The sequence below is a fragment of the Falco peregrinus genome, chromosome 4, assembly GCF_023634155.1.
Source record: "Falco peregrinus isolate bFalPer1 chromosome 4, bFalPer1.pri, whole genome shotgun sequence".
NCBI classification, from domain to species: Eukaryota; Metazoa; Chordata; class Aves; order Falconiformes; family Falconidae; genus Falco; species Falco peregrinus.
This window is the reverse complement of record NC_073724.1, coordinates 84,535,431-84,561,741: the sequence shown is the minus strand read 5'-3', so window position 1 is coordinate 84,561,741 and position 26,311 is coordinate 84,535,431. Positions and strand designations below refer to the sequence as shown.

The window sequence follows — 26,311 nt, the reverse complement described above, 5'->3', positions numbered from 1 at the left end:
TTCATCCTGTATGATTTTTACTTTTTGAGTGCTCTGAAACCTTGTATTTTGTTATAACCCATTTTTTTTCCAGTTTACTATTTTAGCTGTAATACTGGTAGCCATCATAGATGTGTTCTCTCATCAAGAGGAAGAACTGTAGAAGGAAATTAAGTTTCTTCAACAGCAGTTACAGTAACCTTAAATGGTTGGAGGGGATCAGCTGTTTGTAGTGTTGACTTACAATTCAGGGATCAGGATGTTACTGTCAACCCGAAGACATTTTTGCAGATTATGAAGGAACCTACTAGCTGCTGAACTTGATTGCTTGTTGTGACTTAGCCATTAACTGTTGTTTCATTGGGCATTCACAGTCTGCAGCTAGCATATGTGGAACAACATTATAGGAGGGTAAAGGTGAGATACCTTTAAAAGTACTGTGAGATTCTTTTTTGGAAAACAGTTGATTGGTCTAAAAACAATTGCTACAATGTTGGCATTGCTGTCCAGTGGACTGCCTGAAAGTGATGTTTTTCTTTTTTTTGTTAATTTACAGTAGTAGTCTTTCTGTAGCTATGATGGGCCAAAGATAAAAGGAATCAAGATTTATATGGAAAGGTAATGAATTTGGAAAAAGTGAACAATCTTTTGGGTTCAGAATCTTTTTGGTTTTTAGCAATGACCAAAATGTAAGGTAAACACAGATCAGTGTAGATACGTTTTTTCTGGATCAGCAGCTAAGCTTTTATACTCAAGATCTCAGGAGTGTAGGGATGGGGAGAAGGGAATTTAGCACCCAGTAGACAGAGGGAAGAAAAGGTGGAAGCAGGGGCACTCTTTCCTTGAAGATCATGCCTAAGACTTTGAGATGTGTTATTTGATTGATGAAATAAGTTTTTCTTGGTGTCTGGGAGTTTTTCTTACTGATTGTTTGAATTCCTTCTGTGGTGTAGTAGCTTGGTTTTGTCTGGGAAGTTTTTCATTACATTGAGTCAAATGTGAATACTATGCTTAGTGTGTCTTGGCTTTAGGAATTGGATAAATCTTAATAAATGCCCCATCTGTGTGTACAATTGGGAAATTGTGTTCTGAAATATTTTGCCACAGCATGATGTTAGCCTGTACTTAGCAGAAGGAGATAAACATCGGTATACAGGTGCATATATCCAGCAATGCAAAGCTGTTGGCAGTATGCTGAAAATTAACTTGCTTTTAGTTTATTCCATTCCTGATTTAGTACGACGAGAATAAAAATAGCCCTTTGCTGTAACACAGCTTGGGCTAACAAGTGAGCATTTTTCTTCATAGGCTGTAAGAGGGCACATTAGAACCAGCATATTTCATACAACTTGATTAAAAAGCTTGACAAACGTACTTCAGGAAGGTTGTGAAGCCTCTGTACTTCCAGTAAAACACAGTTACCTCCTGGGGAGTTTGTAGGGACTGGGGCTGGGGAAATGTGCTGAATTGCCTAAAAAGGTCACAAAAGTGTTTTTCCTAGCTAAGATATTTTATAGCACAAATACACTGCTTTGTTAAATGAAAGAAGGGAATAGATCTACCTTTTATAACGAAAGTGTAACTGAAGGTGGTTGTAGCTGCTTGAACTACCTGCAGGCTGCTCTTCTGATGGCAAAGCTACCACATTTCCATAGAAAGGATTGGGACTGCCACTGAGAGCTTCCAGATAATCTTTGCCCTGAATTTCACTACTGTAGAGGTTTAACCCCAGATGGCAACTAAGTACCACCCAGCCCCTCATTCACTTCTAAGAAGGAAACTAATTCTATCCCAGCTGAAACCAGGATATACAGATAGGCATAATTCCCCACCCCCTCCCCAGAAAAGATAGATTCATTCTTCGCTATTATTGGTGCAGCCACCTGAATTTGTCAAGGCAAAAAAGTTGTAAGATGCTGCCAACAGCTACTTGGCTGCCATCCCAAAACAAGAATAGCCTGCATCCAAGTCTTGATGCCAAATCATGTAGGTTAACCTTTGCAACCCATCTCAAATCAGCATGCACTGTCTCCAGGGAACAAGTCTGGCCTATTTATAATAGCACTCTGCCTGTATTAGATAGCTTACATGCAAACTATGCAATTAATGCCTTTAGCAGTTGTTGCTGAGAAGCTTCCCCACTGTAAGGCAGTGTGAGAAACTCCTCTTGTAGACAGTAAATCCTTTTTTCACCTTAAGATTCTGCATGACTGAATCATTGCATATGTAAGTATCAGTAAGGTGTCTGTTGCTGAAATAGTGTCATGTGCAGGAACAAGTTACAGTAGATGTCTGTTCACTTTCATCTGACCTATGACATGAGTGGTAACCAGCAACATTTAAGTGTAAAACGTTGTGACCTGTGATCCAGGATGCCATGGGAGGACTGTAAACACTGCAAAGCATAGTGTAAACTGACTCCAGTTAAATTTCAGGTGCCATAGTTGAATGCTAGCACTTCTCAAAAAATCTGAACAATAAAGAAAAATCTTCTTGAGAGAAGAGTTGGTAAATGTTTGGTGTCCTGTGTTGTCGTGTAGCCCCCACCCCCCCTTTCTACTTGATTTAATTAGGTGTGAGAAAGAGGCCTTTCTTTCCAGAAGAGAAAGAATTCTCTCCCACTATAATGAAGTAGTATCACAAGGAACAGATTAAGGTTAGGGTTTTACTGTATGAAGTACTCCTCCTTTCTCATTTTGTGTCTTTGATCTATTCATCTGGATTATCTCCATCCAGGTTTAGATTAAAATTGTTGGCCTGCAGTTGGGTAGCAACATTACCTCCAGAACGCCTGCTTTTCACTAGATGTAACACTGAATGATTCACACCTCACGCTTTTTGTAAATGTGGCACCAGAAGAACACTGGTAGAAAAGATTCATGGGCTTTAGCCATTGGTACTGCTCCTTTAGATATTTTTTTTTTCCTGTAAAAATGAAATTCTCAAAACCCTCAGGCTAACATTATATTCTGTAAATAGTTTAATAATTTTTCAGTGTTTTTATAAACAAATATAATAGGATGACAAGCAACTACAAACAGAAATTTAAAGAAACAAGGCATGACAAGTTTTGACAAGGAAAAGCAGTACTGTCTTGTATCTTTAATGAAGCTTTTGTTTCTTTGGGTTTTTTTTAGGTACTTAAGAGAAAATGTAGTAAATTTATACACAGCAGACACAGTTGCTTGTGAGATGGGGGACTGCTTAAAATATGAGACAATATCTGACCTGAAGGCTTGAAAGCACTTCAATGGCAAGTCTTTAGAATTTAAAATCTGCTTTGAAAACTGTATGGAATGGAAGGGAAAACAAAGGCAATCTATCTCAATAGGTTTAGTGCAGATTATGCTGTAGTGGAGGCAGGATTAGTCACCTGCATGTCATAGGGTTCGTAAGAGGCAGCTCTGCAGAAAAATATTTTGAGGGTTTTTCCTGTTTTGTTACACACCATACATAGTATGATGCAGTATCATGCTGTTGATTGAGGTATAGACAACAACTGTTGTGGTTGTTAAAATATGGTGTTTGTAAGATATGTGAAAATGTTCTTTCACTTTGGTCAGTGCTGTAAGGCATTAGCTAGAGTCAGTATCCGGTTTGGGTGCAGCACTGTGTAAAAGCTGTGTGGGTAGGGAGAAGGAAAGAGAGAAAAAGAGAGAACCAGAAAACAACATGAACTTTTAGGGAAAGGCTAAAAGAGTTGGGTAGTTTAAAAAAGAAGCCGAGGAAATTCGGTCTTGAAATATTTGAAAACTATCTTCTTCTCTCATAGCTGTCTATAATACTTTAAGGGCAGTACTGATTGAAGTGTGGTCAAGAAACACACCCGACTTCTACACCTGCTTTGCACCTACCTCTACAAAGTATATTTGGGTAAATTTATTTTGCTTGTAGGATTGATGTGACCAATACCAAAAATAAAAACAGTGTTGAGTAGGTAAGTTACTATATGATTTATAGGCTAGCATATAAATCCTCTATATGTGAGTGTAATTATACTGCAGTAACATGGAGAACTGTGTACTTTCAAGGAAACGTATTTATACTGTGGCTGTTTTCTCTGAGAATAATGTGAACTGCCTATTCAAAAGTTGTCACATCTTTGTTGTAAAGGCCTGTTACCTTACATGTCGTCTTGCATATTGTTACATGAGATCAGCTTACCTTTTTTCTACAGTCCTTCAGTTTGAGAGTAATAACTGCTTAGATCCATGGGAAGGAGGAAGATAGGGAAGGGAAAGAAATAGGAATGAACTCTTCTGCCACTGAAGGTGCTATGTATGCTTATCTTAAAGCTTCAGTTACTTTAGATAAATGACGAAACACCATCCTTGTGGGTTAATTAAAAGTGTTGACAAAAGTGGCTATACCTATAAGGTCACTATTTGGAGACAAAATGAACAAAACGCTGGCAGGCTAGAAAGGAGAGCATTTACAGAGATCCTTGCTTTTGTAGCAGTCATTGTAAGGTGAAATCTCAAAACATGTAATAAGGTTTTTGCAGCAGTTTTTATCTAGTGTTGATGATAAACTCAGTTACTTTCCCAGTATTTGCTTTGCAGTTCAGAAGACTGAAATAAAAAAGTTGATTTTGATGATTAGGAAGTGTTTCTGAAAAACAGTTAATAGACTTCAGCAATAACAAATACTTCAGTGATTATTTTATAAGGAAAAAAACCCTGTGTTTGTTGGAGCTGCTTTTCCTTTGTATGAATTTTTGGTATGGTCAGTGGAATTTACTTTTTTGCTGCCATGCTTTGTGTTTCAATTTTTTAAAAGTTTCTTTTTGTTTTGGCTGAGAACTGGTGGTTGTCTGATGGTAGACTTGGGTTTTCTATGCAGCAAAATGCCAGAAGCATCACAGCCTCACTTTGTACCTTACTGTAATAATTTGGCATAAATATTATAAATGCTGTATTTACCTTCATTTTACAAGTTGGAAAAACACCGTTATAAATCACATGAATTTAGAAGGCAGTAACATCAGTTTGAGTGCAGGAGGAAAATACAACAGTACTAAACTGATTAAAAATTGAAATAACCAAGGCGGTTCTGGAACTACATATTGACAAATACATGCTTATGAAGATGAAATTGAACAGCAAGATGATGACTGATGACTTAAAATTCATGCTGTTTTACACCCAGTCAGTTGTGTTTTTTTTTTTTTTTTAATGTCGTATTTATCAGGTTACTGTAGGTAACAGTTAATTACTAAGTAGCCTTACTATCATCTTTCTCCGCATCCTTATTCTAATCCTGTCTTTATGTTGTGCCTGTCTGGAAAAAAAGAATGATTTCTGTGGGTGAAGGGCTTGCGTCTGGTCAAGTTTTTCAGTGCTGATACACAACTAGAGCCATCAAAGATGGTGGTTTCAGGGATGCTCTGTGTCACCAAACTGTAGACTTCTATCATTTAGTCAACTAAGTGGTGGTGATATCTTAACTTTGGATGACTGATCATGTTGGTAGACCAGAATGCATTGCTGTGTTCCTGCCAGGTATTGAGCAAAGCAGCCTTAAAAAAAATCCTGCCAAATAAAATCTTTAAGTATCAGTCACAAAATTGCATGCAGGTTCTTAAAAGTGGTTATATAACGCTTAAAACTTGTAGTTGTGACTGATTTTGGGGGAAAAACCAAATCAATATCAGTAACACAAAGACTCAGTTGCCTCCATTTATCTGTGTGGTAGTTTCTTACAAAACTGTTTCAGTATTGGAGGCATTATTGATTCTCAGCTCCTCCCCAAGTCATTAGTTGATGAAAATACATACTAAATTCCTGTACAGTAAATTACCACTTCATTAGCTGTGTTGTATATGCTCGGAGCTTGTCTTGGTTAATTCTTGTATGGCTTTTTATAGAAAGCTGAGCTCTGTAATCTGTCATGTAATCATCTTGCTTACACAGAGGCCACATACGTATCAACTGTTTGCTTTGTCTTATAAATGTTAGTAAATCAGGACAATAAATTACAAAAGAAATGTAATATTTGAAGGGAAACACCTTGAACCTATGACTACACTTCATGTTCTCAGAAGGGTGGAACGTGTACCACATAGAGTATTAGATGTATTCTGAACAGGGATTTGGTATCTTTATCTCTTTTTACCAGTGTTAGCAACTGACTTTACATTTATGTAAGAATTACATTAAGAGAAATTTAAAATGTGTATGTTAATTATTTGCTAAAGAATTACCAAATCAATTCATAGAAGCTAAATAGCTTTTGCTCTGAGGTATGAAAGAACACAGGACCTGAAGGGTCTAGAACAACATCTGTGAAATTATGCCAAAATTCCAGTTGAAATTAAAACTATGGAATTAAAAGTAAAAATACTTACGTTGTGTTTATATACATTTATATGTAAAAATATAAGTAAAATGCATTAATTGAAGGCAGAAAGACTTTAGGTTGTTTAAGCCTTTATATTTGCATATTAAAATGCAGTGTTCAGGTGTAGTTGCAAATTGGGTTGAGTTCCTGAAATAATAGAAATGTTGATTGAATGACATCCCTGAAAGTCACCTTAATGAAAGCTTTTGGTTCAGCAAGGACTCTAGATCAGGTCAGCTGTAGCTTTGCCTAGCGGTGTCTTGAAGTCCAAGGATGAAGGTTCAGCAGCCATTTTGGGTTTTGTGTGCTGCACTGCGTGACCTGTGGTGGAGGTCTGCGTTAAAAATTAAATGTAAGTTTCAGCTTTTATAATGAAATTTATGTACGGCCGCACTGTTACTTAGTAATTCTGATTCAATTTGCATTGTTTTATAATGTTGTGTCTTACGTTGTTTTGAAAAAAGATTCTGATATTCTTGGTGTGTTTTAGACTGCTACTGAGTCATGAGTTAGTGCCAAGAAAATAATCACATGACTGCATATTTTTCGTGAATGATAACTGTGTTAGAGCTCAGGACTCAGCAGGTTACATTATGGTTATTTTTTTCTCCTTCCAAAGTACTTTGTGTTTATTAATGTTGAAGTTCACCTGACTTCTTATCCTATGGTCACAAAGGGCAGTGAGCTTTAGATTTTGGTGTCATCTAGAACTATGTATAATCATCACCAGTTGCCACTTTGCTAACCAGTGCTTTGTCTTAACATTTGTGGTAGGCAGTGCAGACCATTGGAATATATCTACTGTTAACTAATCCTCTGGAAGAGGGGTTGTATTCATACTCTTCCTTTCCCATGTTTTAGTATATGAGAAGAGATTATTCTTTCTACTTGTGCCTTAACAATTTATTTTCTTTAAGAACTTTTGGTGAAGGATCTTGCCAAAGCTCTTCTAGCAAGTCTGTCCACCCCTTCCTCCCTGCCTTCTTCCCCACTCTGCTAATTTTATTCAGCTTTCAGAGAAGTCTAATACCTGTGGGTGGGACATCTATCTGCCAGAAGTATCATCATCACCTGAAAGCTCACAGGGTTCTCATGAGCCTACAGATCCAAGTCTCTGTTACAGTTTATATGAGTTTGATCATAAGGGTCTATGTAAGTCCTAGGATTTCACATGATTGCTACTTTTAAAAATACTGTGTGATGTTTTACTGCTTTCCATTCTTCTGATAGAGGTGTTGGTTTAAAGCATGTCAGTAGTCTTGTATTTTGGGTGTTGTAGAGCTCTTGGATGCATACTTGCTGGTCCTTGTGGGTTTTGTTCTCATTGCTGTATTTATTCTAGACCTTTTATACGGTAATACCAGTTTGAGAAACTTGCTTAGCTACATATTTCAGCAATAGCTTTAGTTTGGAAACCTTCTGAATCTCTGTTGTAGATACTTAGTTTAGAAATAATTTAAAAAAAGAGCTTACATACTGCAGCTTTTTCTTTCTTTATCAGTACTTTGTATCTCAGTCATATATCAGCCTTGTCATCTATCAGGTTTCTTAAATTGATTCTCCAGAATAATTTTTGTGAGTCTGTCTTTTGACTTTTTTTTTGGTTTGTATAATTAACCTCTCTTTTTCCTTTGAAGCATGTCCATTAATCTGAGGGTTTAAATACCAAATTTACTACCCTTTACTGTTACGCTTAAGCCATCAGTAGTAATGGTCTTGGAATAAGGTTCTCTGGGAAGTCACAAAACCATAACCTTTTTCTTAATGAAATAGTAATTCCTCACAGTTTAAAAAATATTTTTTATAGTATCTTAAGCCTGTTTTTGCTGAGATTTTGGCTGTTTTCTTGAACTTGATAGCAACTCATTCTGTCAATAAGATTCTATATATTAACTACAACATGGTGAAGCAAGAGCTATATATGTTTCTAATTTTCATAATAAAAAGATGGTATGCAGCCAATGAAGCAGAATAAAGTTCTCTGTTTGACTCAGACACTCCTACTCTTACATTCATGGTTGTAAAGTAAATGATTCCTGTGTTTGCATTTCAATGTGATTGATGGTTACCCCTGAGTTACGGAACTTGGTTGTTTACTGACAGTAGAGGAAGTTATGCTCTGTCTCTCCTGTGTTCATGCAGGACTGAAGAAGTGGAAATACAGTCACGGGTGAGACAGGCAAAAGTTCCTTCTAGACTGATGCTAAGCAGCTGCTGGTTGCAATCTTTTGGAAAATTCTGTTCTCTTTAATCTTTTCATCCACTTCATTCCCTACTTGCTAACAAGTGCTTCAGATTTTGATATCTTCAGTATGAAAGAATACATATTTTGTTAGCTAATCTTTGAATATATGCCACCTGTCAAAGTATTTATCAGTAGCTTTTGCAGTTGTTTTAAAGTTGAAAATAGATTGGCTGTTTACTTCTGTAAGCCTTGAGGGTAGTTACCTTTGTCTATACTTACAGTGCTGCTAATGCAATTTAAAAGTATATCACAAATAATACTCTAAAAGTGCAGCTGTACAATTTATTAAAATCTACCACATGCAGATCTGACAACTTAATTTGTAGCTTTTATCCTGTCCTTCAGTGATTTCTTACCCTGTTTACAGATGCCAATGAAAAGACATGAGCATTACAGCATTCGGTGAAGGCCATCTAATTTGAGCTTTTCGAAAGCATAATGAAGTAAATCCACAGCTGCGCAGCCCTTTCAGAGAGTACCCTGCTTAGTAGTTTCTCGTCTATTCAAGTAAGGCTCCTCCACATGCATTTTTCCCTTTCCCAGTCACTTGCTTGGAGAAGAACGGTGAGTGTCCTCAAACCAGCCTCTTGTAGTACTGTGTGATGAGACATTATCTAATTTTTAAGATTCCTGACTCTTGTTCAGGGTGTTACAAGTGATTATTTGATGTTCTTCTGTTGGGAACTGAGATTGTAAGTGGACACTGATTCTGGTTTTTAGTTTTGCTTACACAGTTTAGATAAAGCATTTGGTGACTGAAATATATTGCATTTGGGAAGGAGCAAGCATAGAGTGAGATTTTTGATGGTCGCATTATTGGAGATAGGTAACTTGGCTGTTAAAGGTATTAAAAGTTTTATGTTTGGTTCAAGCAGAAAATTTTCTGTTTTTCTGTTGCAAAATGCTTGTGAAAGATGTGCTGACAGTCTCATAATATAGTTGTATACATTTTTGCGTTTAAAAAAAATTGCATTCCCAGCAATAGGATTCTTGTAGAAGAAAACGATTTGAAAAAGCATGTGTCACATTACATGTCACACTATGGGAGGTACTACAGCAACAATTGATGTAAGTGTTAAAATGTCTTAAAATGCATGTTCTCTGTGTAAGAACTTCATGAAGAATATGCTGAAAACTTGCTGTTAGTAGTTAATTTTTGGAACAGAGTAATTTCACGGAGGGTGGTGGGTGGGAAATACATGTGCCAGTAATCAAAGAGAACAATGGTGTGGGGGTATATGTAAGTGTGAGAGAGAACGACGGACTGTCAGGCTAACCTAATAATAGACTTATACTTCTGTTTGCATGTCAAACATGCTAAAGAATAACTCTAAAACTCTAAGTGGTTAGTCAGGCTTTTGTATAAAAATAGTCCTTGTTTTTTTTGGAATGGATGAGAAGCTGGATTAGTAAAGGTGACTAAAAAATCATGACACAAATACAGGCTTTGAAGCACTTGAAGTATTGCAGGGAGTGCCGGGGTGCCATCTGTCTTTGGTAACCCCTAGCAGAAATCTCCTTACCACCAAATCCTGTCTTAGGACCTACTGACCCAGGTACAAGACAGCTCTCCAGTCCCATATTATTGTAGGAGAGGGGAAAACCGCTGCTTGTTAGGGAGAGCAGTGATGTCCTGACCCTTTGCCTCTCAGCTGTTGGTAGGAGGTGAAGGAACTGGCTCTGCAACAAGATCAGGTAGGCTGGGTGGGGAGCACAGGGTTCGTGAAGGAAAAGTGCAGTCAGTGCTTGCATCGGGCCTTGCTGTCTGATGCTGGACTAGTATAGTTTCTGCTGTTCTTCTGTGAAAAAAATTCTGTGGTGGTCAGTATTGCATGTGTTTCATAGAGTCATTCAGGTTGGAAAACATCTTTGAGATTGTCAGGTTCAGTCATTAACCCAGGACTGGCATGTTCATCACTAAACTGTGTCCCTAAGCACCGCATCTTGGCATTTTTTAAATGCCTCCAGGGAAGGTGATTCTACCACCTTCCTGGGTGGCCCGTTCCAATGCTTGACTGCCCTTTTAAGTGAAGAAATTGTTCCTAATATCCAACCTAAGCCTTAACTTGGGGCTGTTTCCTCTTGTCCTGTCACTTGTTATGCAGGAGATCTGCCCCCACCTGCCTAAAACGTCCTTTCAGTTAGTTGTAGAAAGCAGTAAGATCCCCCCTGAGTCTCCTCCAGACTAAACAACCCTAGTTTCCTCAGCCGCTCCTTATAAGACTTGTGCTCCACATCTTTCACCAGCTTCGTTGCCCTTCTCTGAACACACTCCAGCACCTCAGTGCCCCTTCCTAAGTGAAGGCCCCAAAACTGAACACAGTATTCGTGGTGCAGCCTCAGCAGTGCCCAGTATAGTGGGACAATCATTTCCCTAGTCCTGCTGGCCACACTGTTTGTGATACAAGCCAGGATGCTGTTGGCCCTCCTGGCCACCTGGGCACACTGCTGGGTCATATTCAGCTGGCTGTCAACCAACACCCCCAGGTCCTTTTCCTCCAGGCAGCTTTCCAGCCACTCTGCCCCAAGCCTGTAGTGTTGTGTGGGGTTGCTGTGACCCAGGTGCAGGACCCAGCACTTCTCCTTGTTGAACCTCATACAATTGGCCTCAGCCCATCAATCCAGCCTGTCCAGGTCCCTACCCAGAGCCTTCCTGCCCTCAAACAGATCAGCAGTCGTGTCCCCCCCCCCCCCTTGCTGCTGTCTGCAAACGTACTGAAGGTGTATTCAATCCCCTCATCCAGGTTGTCGATAGAGACAGTAAACGGGACTGGCCCCAATACCGAGCCCTGGGGAACACCGCTTGTGAGCTGGATGTTACTCCATTTAGTACCACTCTTTGGGCTTGGCCATCCAGCCATTTTTTACCCAGCATCCATTACAACTGTCCAAGCCACAAGCAGCCAGTTTCTCCAGGAGAATGCTGTGGGGGATGGTGTCAAAGGCTTTTACCTTTGCTTTTTTTTACCCAGATACACAACATCCACAGACTGACCCTCATCCACTAGGCAGGTTGTCTTGTCAAAGAAGGACATTAGGTTCATCAGGCAGGACCTGCCTTTCACAAACCCATGCTGGCTGGACTAAATGCAGTTTAGGACTGTAACGCTCCTAAATTATTGGTCTTTATCCCATTCCTACTGAAAGATTCAGGTAGAAGTAACTTAGGGAAAAAGCTAATGCATTGGTTTTGCTTAAAGCACTGCACTTTTTTTTTGTTGTTTTAAAAAAACCCTTTTCCTTGGCTCTGAGCATTTGCTGTGCTTTCCTTAGGTCATGATTTCACTGATAGAATAGATTTTACAGCTAGATAATTAACTCATGGTTGCCTCCAGACCTTTAAAAAAAGAGGTGGGGCAGTAATGACAGATGTTCTGTTTTTACTATGTAATGTGAAAAAAAGCCCAACTCGCCCTTTTATTGTTTCGTTCTGAAAATAGGGAGGCTCTCTTAGCTGGTGTTTTTATTGAAAGTCAAGTGTCATAGACATCTGAGAGAGGTTTAGGCCTTAAATTTTGTCAGCTAAACCTGTGAGAATGTGAGTTTGGGAATGGATATTTTATGAATTCTTTTCTGGGATTTCAGCTTGACCTGGGTTGGAGACTGAACTTAAAGAAGTGGTTTATCCCTAGGAGTGGAAAGTTAAGTAGCTGTGGTGGGATGCAAGGTTAATTGCCTGGGCAACTGTGTATTGTAGTGTCTGTGCATCAGTTTTAGGAATGTCAGTAATATTTTTAAAGATGGACTTAAGTATCTTGGTGTCTGTTCATCTAAATGCTTACCTAGTTACAACCAAATTTATGTAATTCTCAGTATTCCTTCTGCATGGTGCAAATAAGCTTTTGCTAGCATAATTCCACTTAAAACTTAGTGAGTTTTTAATAATGATATAATACATTATCTTAATATTTTAGTATTGCATCTTTAAGGAGTGACATAGGGAAACAGTTTAGTAATCTAATAAGGCAATTATAAAACTGGTTTGACTGTACTAGAAGGAATGGATACGGATGATTCACTATCAAAATTTGAGGCTGCATGAAGGCATCTTCTAGGTCAAGTTTTATTTGAAACTCTTCTTGAACATCTGGATGATGGAGCATGAAGTACTAAGGTTAAACACCAGAAAAAACTCCTTAGGAATGCAAAGCTGTGAGTGCTCAGGGACAGAATTCAGAGTGCTGTTGATGAATTGGAGAAGCAATAGGACAAAACTGCACTTGGATAGCAATAATCATTGGTGTAAGTACAAGATACAGGGAAAGATATACCAGATGTACAAGTTACAGCGCAAGGTGTACAAGGCATAGGAAGTAAGTCTTCAAATGTGATTGCAAAAATGAAAGGCACACTCACTTCTCCACAGTTGTGGAGAAAACAGGAGGCAACGGAAGCTAATGTAGTGAGGTTAGATATTAAGAAAAACACCACTTTTCTGTATGTGAGAATATTAATAGCAAAATTGCCAAGAATGCCTCTGAATCTACATTTGTCATTCCTTACAGATGTTTGCTTTGCATATAAAGGAGCAGTTGGCCCTGATTTTGGCAGGTCTTTTGAATCTTTCTAAAATCTTCTCTATTCTTTTTACCCTTAAGTATTTTTTATATATGGTAGTTTGTATAATACTACATTATTCTTGAAATGAAAAGCTCAGAAGTTGGAGGGAACGGTTTCAGGTGCGTTCCCAGTATTGTTACGCAGCTTATAGGGTGTGAAGAAACCTTCTTTAAAACCTGATTTTCATATCTAGCATAATAGTATTTTAAAATGTGTTGGTTTTTTTTAAACAACTCTGATGATAGCCCCTCAATAAAATTTGTAACACTGCAGCGTAATTTCTCTATACAACTGAAATTCAGCAGAACGTTTTGAAACCCTGTTAAGAGAACTCCCGAAGAGCCAATATAGGAGCTGCTGTTCTATTATGGAACAATACTGGCACCCAGTGGTAGCCTCCTACTACTGCATTCTTTGACGTTGTACTCTGCGTTATTGCTAAAACTGTTCTCTCTTCTTTTGTGGTGTCACCAAGTATGAGAAACTTGAACGCTCTCTGCAATTTTTTTTTCCTTTTAAAACTTTGTCTTTTGTATGACGGGATTGTATAGAAATGTGTGTGACTGGTGAGGTAAAGGAAGGAACGTTCTGATTTCTGTATACACATGTTGAAAATAGCTATATAAAATGTGCTATAAAACTTCTACACTGTTCCATGTGGCTGGCACAGAATTAAAAAAAGTAGAGTTAGTTCAGTTTGTTTTTTCTGCTAATATCACAATTATCCTGTGAAGAGCTGTGAATCTGAAATAGTAAATTTTATAAGAAGGTTTATTAATGTTAATTTTCCTTATTTATTTCTTTCCTTAAACAAAGCTTTTCCTTAAAAGAAATATTAATTGTAGAGACGATAGGAGAAAATTACAGAGTATTTCTAGAAAAGTTAATGTGGGATAGAAAAAGGATGGAAGATTGAGAGTTTGTGTTTGTGCATGAACTGTTAGTTACAAATAGAGAAAACAAGTTTTTCAACAAAGTTGGTTGTGAAAAATAAATATTATTAGGCAAGTTGTTTACCTGGTAGGTTTGATTCTAGAATAAAGTTAGTTTAAATGTTTTAAAGTGTGTGTGTGTGTGTGTGTGTGTACATGTGCATGTTTGTCTGCAGATGAAGTATTTGATCCAGCAGTACAGAACAGACAAGCACCACATCTTCCTTCGATAGGGTCAATTCAGTCAGTGTTTCAGACATAGTTGGTAATAATGTATCAGTACAGCAGTCTGTCTGTGTGGGCCGTGTCAGGCCTAATCTGTTCTTGATGAAGTAAAGTAGAAGATAAAATGAGGGAAGTAGAGAGGTGCAGGTGAAATTGGTACTAGAGAGTTACAGCCTTTAGCAATGGGAAATACCAAAAAGGAGAATGTGCATACCTAGAATGTGCCAAAGGGGGTTATTAAATTGCTATCATACTTGGTATCAAGGAGCAGTGGGCAAACAGCTCCCCTGTCATTGATGTAGTATGTTTTTCTGTGTATTACAAAGGAAGAATTACTGTAATCTGTTTTTCATAGAAGCTTATTCAGAACATGTTGACAGAAAAATTGCAGATCTGGATTTTTATGTGAATTGTTCACATAAAAATGCTGATTCATTACTAATGGCTTTGTTTTAATGCTTACTTTGAAGGTAAGAAACTAGGTACTTTCTAAGAGACATACTTCTGACAAAAGCTGTTGCTAAGAGGATTGTACTGCTACATGTCTCAGACAAGTGGAGCTGGGGGGGGAATAGGTGAGAGATACCTCAGGTTTCAGCAAGCATAACGTGGAAGAATTGCAGTAGAAACACTTTTTTTCCCCCCCTCTCCTCTGGTCTCCCCTCTCGATAGAATGCTCCACAAATAACCATCTCAACCATTTGCAGCAGCTTTGTGCTTATTTGGTTGTAAACTAATGTGGTGTTTTTTTTTTTTTTTTTTTTTTTTTTTTTTTAATTGTATTAATGTTCTAAGGTCACAAAATCCCTCAGTGACTCATGCAGCATTACTTGCTTTAATTCCTTTGAAATAAATTTAATTGTCTGCATTATCTCAATTTATAGCTTTTGAGATTGTTTTAAAACAACATGCGTGCAACAAAGAAGTTTAGTGAGTACTTTTTTTTTCTTGGAAACCAAAGGTGCTTGCAGTGTATGTTGCTGTAGTTGCCAATCCTCCGTGTGGTTTTGTGTGTGTGTGTGTGTTAAGGTTTTTTTGTGTGGTGGCTTTAAACTTTTTTAAAAAAAAAAATCTTAAAAAATATACACCTCTCTTCAGGATGCTTAAGATTTTGGTGGATAGAGCCAAAAATTAAGCTGCCAGTTGGAACACAGTTGTCCCCTTTTTAAGTCTTTCTGACTCATCTTCCAGGGTAGTAGTATCTGCATTTTGTTAAGGAAATAATTTGTTTTGTTGCTATCAGTGTAAGGTATCAGTGGTCAGCTAGTGGCTGTCCTTTGACAGCTTTGTGGAGCTTGGCTGCTTCTCACTCTGTGCTTCTCACCATTTATTTTACTATTTATTTGTTTGCTCCTTCACCTTAAGCAGAAGTGCATATTTCTGATATGTTTGTGTACTGGAAGGACAAAGGGAAATATTTATTGACTGTGGCAGCAGTGTTTCTGTGCCAGGTTGTTCCCCGTGCCCCCTTACCCCTTAAAAGAAGTATGGAGAGCAAGAACTGATGAGGACACTGCTTGTACAGTACGACCAGGGTACCTCTTGGGGATTGGGAGCTCATGAGCTGCATCCAGCAGTGTGCTCTGGTTTGTGGGTGGTTTAGGATTGCTTCCTACCCCTTGGCAATAGGAAATATGTTGGATTAATGTAATAGGATCACAGTGTGGTTCACCTTTCATTATCTAAGGTTGTGATAGGTCATGTTATTTTGCGAAATGGATAGAAGGGGTAATGTAGATGTGAGGTACTTAAATGAATGTAATAGAGACACAGCTGCAGGGCTGTTCTCTTTGATTCTGGAGGAGGTTTTTCCTGTCTTTGGTTTTGTTCAGGGTCAGAATTTTTTTCTGTCGTCTAATACAGAGAACAGAAAGATTGAGTGGCTGTAAAGGTCCTACCTTCAGCATATCACATGCCCTTATTAAGAGCAGATAGAAAAGGGGTCTCTTTCCTTTAATTTCTAATTCAATGATCTGTATGTTGTGGGGGGGAAGGATCATGCCAGATGAAAAGTTATTTGTGCTTGTTGTAACTCCCTCTCCATACTTAGAGATACACATGTAAGTTTTTCTGTATAAATAAACTTATAATAAAACAAATTCCTAAAAATACTATTCCCCCCCCTCCAAGTAATTTGTGGGCCTGTAGCAGGAAATACTAAAAACTAAAATTTAGGTAGGTCTAGTAGGAGAGACTGTACAGACAGTGAGGAGAAAATAATTTATTTTAAATTAGAACTTTCTGTAAGGTTGTAAAGAAAATGTAAACATGTTTTGAGTACTCATTGCTTTATAGTCTGTGTAAGAAAGTTATTAGGGCAAAATGGAAAAGACTGACTTGATGTAGACTAGCTCCAAGATTCTATTAAAAGAGAGCTCTATACTGTGGCTAATTCTGTTGTGCAATGTTTTCTGGTTGTGGTTTGTTTCCCCACCAATTCCTGATGAAATCTGCACTCTTATGTCCTGTTGCACAGAAGCAACACCTGACATGCTACTGGAAAGTTCTGTTAATGTCCATTTTTTTCTCTGAAGTTCTTCAGCATAATTTTTCTGACATAGTTGTTGATCTTTTTTACCGAAAATAATTCTAATCCTGTTCTTATGCATTCAAGTAATTTATGCTTTCATGTAACAAGTATCTATAAAAACCAAACCAACCAACCCCAAACTATAAAATATCCCACCCACTTTGATGTTCACAGATTTTGCTTTTTTGAAGACTGTTTAAATAACCATATTAATCGATCTTCTGCTGAAAACCTTTAGTGTTTGTTCAAATCAAACTAACAGATGTCCCCAATGGCATTTCATGATTGGTGCCTCTGTTACATTGGCAGGGATTTCTGTCAGGTGGGCAATGTTTCTGCTAAGCGTTGTTGTTTAAATTGGCACAAAGTCAGAAGTGAATAGTCTTTTCCAGTGGGTTTTTTTTTATCCTTCTGTCTCAAAAAACCCCCTCCAAAGTAATGAGAAAAACAAACCAGAAAGTTTTTTTTAAATATAAATTTATATGTAAGTTATAAACTGAAAATTTTGACTAAAGTAGAGTGGGATTTTGACAGCTGTGATTCAGTCTTCACTTTGAAGTGAGAAAGTAAAAACATGACTCAGAAGTGAATTTAGTGGCAGCAGAATTGATCTTGTCCTATATAGGGAAAACTTAATTTTAGGTCAGATTCTTGTTTATTCATTCTTTAAAAACATTTTTTTCTTGCTGCAGAACAGTATTTGTTACATCTAAATACCAGGCTAAGTAACTGTAAGAGAAGTGCAATCCCTTTAGCTTCGGTAGAATTGAAGAATGACTCAATTTACGTTGGGAGCAGAAGAGAAATCTTTCCATGACTTGCCTGACAGTCTAAAACTTAGCTTATGGATTTTGTACTGCCCCTAACCCCTGGTGTGGGACTTGTCTTCAATATTATGCTGAAGATGACAAAAAGTTAACTTGTGGAGCTACGATGCTGCTCTTTCTAGGAGGTCTGTTGGTGTAATTAAACCACAGTTGAAGCCTTAGAGTAGGATAGTGCCTGTTGAATGTATCTGTTCTACTTTTCTCTGGCACAGAGTGGGAATGCTGTTCTGCTTTACCTTCCTACTCCAGCTAACAAGATCTGCTAGTTCACAGTAGTTACCTGAATCTTCACAGGTCATAGTATTCGAGCGAGCTCAGAGTCACTCAGCTGGGAAATCCTGCACTCCTATGCAAGCTACCAAATCTTGCCACCTTATTCTTCTCAAGTGTCTGCCTTTTATATATAAAAAAGGATGGTTTCCTCTTACGTTTTTAGATATCTCATTCCATGCATGTGGGTTTTGGGTTGTGGGGTTTTTTTGTTTGTGTGTGCGCGATGGTGATGGTGGTGTAGTCCCTCAGGATTTGCTAGATGTCAGTGTCCGACTTTGACTTGAACGTTCGATCCCATCAAGTGTCTGGGTTAGAGCCCACCTGGGATCGATAGTCTGGGAACACTGGCAGAGCTTGAGAGAGTGATGTTAATGTTACCTGGGCCTATCAAGTGTACTTGCCTTCAGATGTTTTGCATGGCTTATAAGTTACACTGTGGATGTTATTTTTTTCTAAAAGAAATATGTCTTGAAGCACTCATGAATATTTAAATATTTCTTAATGTATAATAAGCTTTATTTCTTAAGTCATTCCTCTATTCTTTGGGAAATGATTTCTTGGTAAGTAGTGATTCAAATGTTATTTGGGCAAGTACTCTGTTTCAGACTGAGTATCTAGCAAATACCAATTATTTAATGATTGCTGTGATATATTTAAATAAAATGAAGAGCTATACAGAGAAGGCAGATTGCCAGCTGCATAAAAATGAAGACTGGGGCTTCGAATAGCAAATGTCACAATTTCTGACCACTCAAGTTAAAATTATCTTCCTTTTATTTCCAAGTGTTTTTGGAGGTTTGAATAGGTCAGCCCTTGTGAATTGATTAGCTGAATCCATTTAAAACCTGCTTGGTTTTCATATGAACAAGTTTATTGTATGCTTACAGAATTTCTGCAGAAAGATACTGATCCTGGACTACCACCACAAGGGTCACAAATGCTGTTTCCAAATGTGATTGTGGAGGAGATGTTCTATTCTAATTTTAACTTTTTCATGGTATTTGACAGTATTGATCCACTATAATGTGCTTCCATTTATATGAGTGTCTTTGTAGCCTAGGCAAGCAAGAATAAATTTTATAGGATAGCAATGTTAGGTGCCCCAGCCCTTGAGGGCTTAACCATACAGTCTTGCTCTTTAGAAAAAGATGTGGTTGTGTTGTTTGTTGTGTGTGGGACGGGGATTTTTTTTTCTTGGAAGTGCATGAGTGAAATTATAACACTTAAATGAAATCAAGCACAAATAGTTGATCTTGTAACCAGTTTCCTGTAGTTTGGGGGAGCGGAGGGGCATGAGGAGAGCAGTGTTACTCTGAAATAATGGAATGATGCCTTCTGTTACTTTGTAAGTAGAGCTTTTGTGGTTGTTTTTTTTTAGTTTTTTTGTTTAGAAATTATATAAGAAATCTTTTACTCGATTTCATCTTGTTGTAAGGAAACTGATTACATGAAGTAATTTTCCAAGTATTTTTAAATCTGTGCTTCACCAGCACAGAAGATAGAGAGGCATAATCTTATATACAGAAAAAAAGTTTTCCTAATAAGATACATCATGTGATACTGTAATATTTTTTTCTTTAACAGGTATCTTTCAGATGAAGGAATTGAAGCTTGCATAAGTTCCTCTGAAAAAGTTAATACGAATGACATTGTCCTAGTTGCCCTTAATGTAAGTTATGATTGTGAAAACTTTCCTGACAAATCATGCTAAAAATGATATATCTGATGGCTCAAGTGTAGGTTTGTGTAGCTAATTAAGTGTACTGTTGTCTGTGTGATTTACAGAAAGGACAGAATACATATACTTTCTCCTTGTGTGTATGAGTTGTGAATTTTATTTGGAATTAACACCTAATCCAAACTGTGAAGCCTGGAGGAGAAAAATGAATGTAATTTGCACTAGGAAAAAACTTTTTGTTCATGAAATGTAAATCTAAAGTTGAAGTAAAAGCAGTAATAAAGTCAGAAGTGCTATGTACTGACAGGAGTATGAAATTGTAGTACAAAATATTAATTTTTTGGAGATGAATAAAACACCCTTACTTAGTTTGACTTTTGAATGTTATACTCGTTAAAGCATATTCAAACTAATGGTGAATTTTCCTGTGTTGTGTACATATTTATGTAACTACAAACAGGTTTTTTTATTTACTGTAGAAATCTGGATTAGTAATAGTTGTTCCTGCCTACAAATAAATACAAAAATATAGAATATAGAGAAACAACTTAGAAGCAATAAACCTTAATACTTATAAGGACTCGACAAGTGTGCATATGAATTCCTGTTTTTCATAGTTCTAGTATATACATTGTTGGTACACACTAGTAAGTCTGCTCCTTTTCAGTAACAATAAAAAGAGGGCAGCTACTCAATCCATGCATTTGTTACTTATTTTTAATTTATTATATCAAAATTATGAAGGAGATTTTTGAGAATTTTACATTTTCTTTGTTTAAAACTTCTTAGTCATCCATACTCAAAAATTTTACAACTTGTATGCGCTGTATATGGACTTATATTTTCCAAGGGGAAAAATAACATAGTAGAGCGCTTGAAAAAAGTATTCTTTCCTAACGAAGTTGTGGATGAGAGTTGTTACAGATTATTTTGCTCATCTTTGAGATTCAGCCAAGCTGCTGGCTTGAGATGATGCTTTGGAAAGAGTATCCCCTCTGCTCCTTTATTTTATTCTTTGAAGCATTGTGTTCAGTCACTCGTATGTACACCTGCATAAATTCATGTAATGAATTTGAAAAGAAGTAAAGCAAAATTACAATGCAAAAATGTAAAGAATGTAACAGAATACATGCAGAGGGCAAGCATTTGGTTTCTGGACTGTAGTTGCATGGCTATATGTATCTTGAGAGTGCATTACTGCTTTATAAAAAAAAAAATAAAAATTAAATACATGCTGGGTTTTCCCCAACATGTAAATTATATGCTGGAACAAGCACTAACATAATCATATATACATATATGTATTGTATTTCAGGTTTGTTTGGTGGATAATTAAAATAAGATAGAAATGTTGCACAAGTACTCCAAAGCCGGTTTTAATTGCTTATCAAATTTTTGTTAAGTCAGTTTTTTTTGATGCCCAGAAGATTAAGTTGCTTGTTAGGTAACTAGGGAATATCAGTGTGGCTTGAATGGCAGGATTTCAGTGAATTTAGATTCCACTTCTTAGAAATTCACAAATTCTTTCCTTGACTGCTAGAGACACATTTCAGGCGGAAGAAACCAAAATGTTAACTGACCTTTTATTTTCTGTGTGAATTGCTTAAATGAGTATGAAATAGACATGAATGTACTTCCAGTCCTTCAGATGTTTTTATTTTGTATAAAATATTGCAAAGACTTTGTAGAAGTTGTGTCCCCTTCTGCTGCTGATTGCAAAGCATTTTGCTGGAGACCGGTCAATTATATGCATATGGAACATGTGGGAACAGTTTATAGGAGCATGTGTGCTATTCGGAGCTACTCAGAGTAAATACACTTGAAGACCATACCTACATTTAGTTTTTTGTTGTAGGGTACCAATATTTCTCATTGAAAAACAGAATAAACCACTTGTTTATGATGTTTTAGATACTAAAATGTAGCACTGCTCAGCTCTAGATTGGAATGCTGAAACAGCAGTCCATTGGTATATATTAATGGCAAGTTAGTGTACAAGCTGTAGTAGTAATTACATTTAGCCCTCCTTTTGGAAGTGTTAATGGTCATGATAAATAAGGAGTGTTTTCACCTTCAGTACAGTAGTCTGCACCAGCCTGTCATATTTAAAACAGCAGGCTTATTTCAAGTAATGAAATTTAGAAAATTTTAGAAAACACTGGTGATTTAGGCTGCACTTCTGTGCTGTGTGGTTTAATACCAGCCAGAAATGGAGTACCATGCTGCTTACTCACCCACTTCCCTGTCCCCTGGAGGGATGGAGTAGAGAATTGGGAAGGCATGTAAACTCTGAGAGTTGAGGTAAGAACAATTTAATAATTAAAATAGGAGAAACCCACAAAATAATAATAGTAATTCTAATAACAATTAGTATGAAAAGGGGGAGGAGAAGGGGAAAGGAACACATGTAAATGCAGTAAAAACGTAATGTGTAAAGTTTAATTGGGTTTTATTCCATTTCCTATTTTCATGTTTGATCTTTTAGCCATCCAGTGCATCCTTTTGTCACACATCGCCCTGATTGGTATGCTTGTCCAAAGTGTTAGGTGAGAAAAGTGTTTCTGTAGAGATTCCTTTGTTCAATCATACAAATTCTTTAGTTTAATATTGTCAGTGGCTACGTTGTGCAGTTGCTGAATAATGGCGTGCAGCTGTCTACCTCACTTGAAAAGAAGTAATCAGACATTTCAGTTAAAAAGCATTTAATGGAAATAAAATTGAAGCTTTTATTCCAGGTATAATTGCAAAAATCATCTAAATCTTTTTGAAGGATTTGCATATGTAAAACCATACAGACTAAAAATGCTTTTCTGTAAGTGCCAGATGGAGAGTGAAGAAAGAAGTTTATTCCAGTTAAACTTTGGAGCTATGTCTAATAATAAAACGTTACTTAGTTGTTTCATTTCCTCTATTAAAAGCATTTAATCATCCTTGAAAATGTGCTTAAAACAAAAATTAATTTAAAAAGGTAAAAGACTAATTCTGTGAACTCTTTAATTGATTTTTTTGCAGCATATGCAGTTAGTGATTTATTTTTTTTTTTTAAGAAATAGTTGGCGTTATAGAAGAAAAATACCCTTCTTTTTCCTTTTTTTTTTTTTTTTTTTTTTAAACAGGGTATTTTGGGTTAATATTCTCTTGTCTCCTATATTAATTTCAGACAGATTTAAGAACGATTGGCAAGAAGTTCCTCCCCAGTGACATCAATGGCGGAAAGGTGGAAAAGGTAGACAATATTTTTACTTAACTTTTTTTTTTTGTGTTCTGTGATTTCTGTGTAATGACAACCTTCTCTGGTGCATTAGTCTGGTTTTGTCATCATTTCATATACAAAAGAAACTAATACCTGAGTATGTTGTAGGATAAATATATGAACATATTAGTTTGCCCACTAGGCTTCATAAAGAAAGGACTCTTTCTTTATTTCTCAGCTTTGAAATGCTTAAATGAATGTCAAGAATCCTAGCCGCTTGATTTATCACTCAAAGGTTATTTAACCTGTTTGATCTTGACATGGTATCAGAAGTTCATTTTTTCCCTCTCCTTTGTTCTTGTGAGGGCAGCAAAGCAGGTTAGAAAAAGCCAAGCAGCTGTAAGAAATAAATTTCTATTTTGTAAAACTGAACATCTCAGAAAAAGTGGGAAAATCAATTTAATTTTATAGGATCCCTGTTAAGTTTGCTGCTGTCCCCTCAGAGTATGTGCTTCCTTGTGTTACTGTGTGTCCTTTTGAGGATTCTCATTTTTGTTACTGACAGTACAAAACAGTATATATGTAGGATCCTAAATAAGAAAACAGGGACCATTACTGAATGGAGCTGGATAAATTTCCACATGGGATTGTCTTACAATTGATGGAGACGGAGGACTGGATAAGAAGATTGAATGCTGCAGGAATCTGATCCAATCCAAACTTTTTTGAAAGTTTGGTTCAAGGTATTTCTGTTTCCCAGTTTGTCAGATAGTTGAGAGAGATCAGTCCTTGCAGGCTTTTTCCATTTTTAATCATTGAAGACTGAAAATACAAGGAAAAGGGTAATTTTTTTTTCTCTTAGGTAATGACTTCTGACAACAGGGGCAGGAATTTTGAGAAGCTGGAGGAAACAGAACAGAAGAAAACTATGGCCCCTAATGGTCTTCATTAATGAGAAATGTTTGTTTAAAAAATGGCAATTTTTAAATTCTAGAGACGTACATCTGTCATTATCATTAAGGAGCCAGGAGTTTTTACATGTGAACTTCTAGTGAAATTACTGTTTTTATTTGGATCACAGATCTTAGCAAATTAGTCAACCTCCCCTGCCCCCAAAAGCCCAAATCAAAACAAACACCTGCAAACTGTTTGCTGAAGGATGATAATAGTTCAGGTTTTGAGAAGTAATGATTGCACAGAAAAAGTCAGTGTTTGTCTCTTATTTATAGTTTTTAGTCCAGACTGCTAGTGTACTGACTCTGCTTTTTTTTAACTCCTGTTTCCTTTTTTAAGTAAAATTAAGCAAATCTGACTACTTAATATATGCTGCTATTAAGCTTGCAATGTATATAAATACTTTATGTTACTGTCATTTACCAACACATATTTCTGTATTTGCTTTATATGCAAGTAAGGATACGGTTGAGACAGGAGTAACTTCTAAATATAATCTCTCAGTAGAAAACAGTTATTTGTGGTTCAGCAATGCTTCAGAAAACAATATAAATTACATGCTACTGTTTTTCCTGTCATCCAAGACTAGGTTCAGTATTATTTAACTTGAGAACATATGTATTTCCATATTGCATAGAAAATAACTTATTTTGTATTAGTGGCAAATATTTGCATAAAAGCTGAGATGATGTCCTAGTGTGAAACGATGTGGGTGTTTGACCGTTTATAGGTGGTTATTAACTTCAGTATTCAATACACAGAAATGTTGTATTCACTCATTTGTCTGTGTTACGTAGTTTTAAAAAAATCAATATTACCAGCATTAGCCACAAGATGGCCACATTTGCATAGGATTTGAAAAAGCTGAACCCTCCCATTTCCATCTAGATGGCTGCTATATACTATAAATACATGTTAAGTGTTCTTAATGCAATAAAAATGCAAAGGAGGCTATAAAGTTATAATATATGATTTAGTAATGCTGTTACTTTTAAGGCATAACTGATTTTCTTCTGAGTATTTATGTTTCATTACAATGGAAACATTCATTGCAGAAGAAGCATTCAGAAAGGATTTCCTTTCCGAGCTCAGAGACATGCTAAGAGTACTGACAGATGGATGATAAGCAGTTACAACATGAGTTACCAGTGATTCTAATTCCTGTTTAAGGTTACTCATACACCTCCCAATTTCTGTCTCATTACTTTAGTACAACTAACTGTGCTTTGTTGCCTTTTAGTGTCTCTTTGAATGTGGATTTTGGTTTTCTACAGGTGTGCATTTTTTATATTTTGTTGTTGTTAAAGGGATGATCAGATTTGCTGTTCCAGTTACAACTGACTAGCATTTAAAAAAAACCAAACAACCCTCCAATCTTGAGGTGCTCATCTTTATCGTCCAGTGAGAGTGATTGCTATAACAGATCTCCTGATGTAACTGTGTTTGAAACTCCAAGTGTCAGAAATTATCCTATACATTTTTAGTTGTTTGTTTCTTTTCTAGTTGAGATGGCTTTGTCAAGACTATGCATGTGGTAATGCTGACAGATCAAACTAAGTTGTAGTCTTTTTAGAAACAGCTCTTTGCCAGCTTTAGGTAAGCTGTGGGCCTTGAGCTCTTCACCTTGATGAGTGTTTTGATTGTGTTCTTAGCTCCTAATGCCTACTTCAGAAGCTTTTAAAAAGGCATGATTTTTGAGAAAAAGTAAATAATGTTAGATACAATAAGCTAAATATTTGTGAGAGGCTGACTAGTTTTTGGTTTCAGACCACACTTCGAGTGTGTCAAAGCAGTGCCCATAGAAGATGGTCCAATAACAGTCTTGAAAACAGTAGAATATAGTCTAGTTGCTATATTGCAAAACTGGTTGAAAATTACTCACCAGTTATTGGGCATTGCATGAGATCTTATCTTTAAGGTAGAGATCTAAAGAGATAGATTTATTAGAACATTGTTTTCTACGTTGATCACATTGGCGAGTATGCTTATAGATATTTTGTGGCTAGCTTTATCTGGAGCATCTCCCCTCATTCTAAGGATGGCAGTAGTTGCTTAATTCCTGTTTTTGAGCTGTAATGTCTTAATTGGCAGGCATTGAGGCAGGTGTAAGTGTACTGTTTGGAAAGTACTGCTACAAAGTAGTTTTACTGACATCCTGGATTTCCTGGAAAGGCTATTGATTCGTTGTAGAAAGAGGTAGTATTTCCATGTTTCCAACTGTTGATCAGTTAGTCCCCTCCAGTCCGTGTGTGTAGTTAGTAATTCAGAAATACTTTTTTTCTGAACATGATGTGCTTAGATTTGTTTATTCATATTGAAGTAGCTTATAAGCTAACTGCATGACTGAATGATCTTTTAATTAATTTAACCTGTGTCCAGAAAGAGCTGAGTATATTTTATCATATGATATGTAGATATTTGTTTGCTTCTGGTTTTGTGGTGGGTTTTTTTGTTTGTGTGTTTTTTGGTTTTGTTTGTTTCTTTTTTTTCCCCTTTCGAAGAGTCATGTATGTTCTGGAATTAGCACTGCTAGGTTTTGTGGATAAAGAGGAAGGTGACATGGTATGTCTCAATGA

At 36.8% G+C, this 26,311-nt stretch overlaps 1 protein-coding gene across 4 annotated transcripts in view; it reads left to right on the top strand.

Annotated features, from left to right (window-relative positions):
* Positions 1-26,311, top strand: part of TDRD3 (tudor domain containing 3) — a 108,947-nt gene that overhangs the window by 24,576 nt on the left and 58,060 nt on the right. For 3 of the 4 annotated variants that reach the window (XM_013299944.3, XM_055801473.1, XM_013299945.3), the window contains exons 2-3: positions 19,495-19,579; positions 22,749-22,814. In XM_013299944.3, coding sequence (XP_013155398.1) covers positions 19,495-19,579; positions 22,749-22,814 — 151 coding nt within the window. The remainder of the gene's footprint in view (positions 1-19,494; positions 19,580-22,748; positions 22,815-26,311) is intronic. The other variant, XM_027788105.2, reaches the window with a different exon arrangement.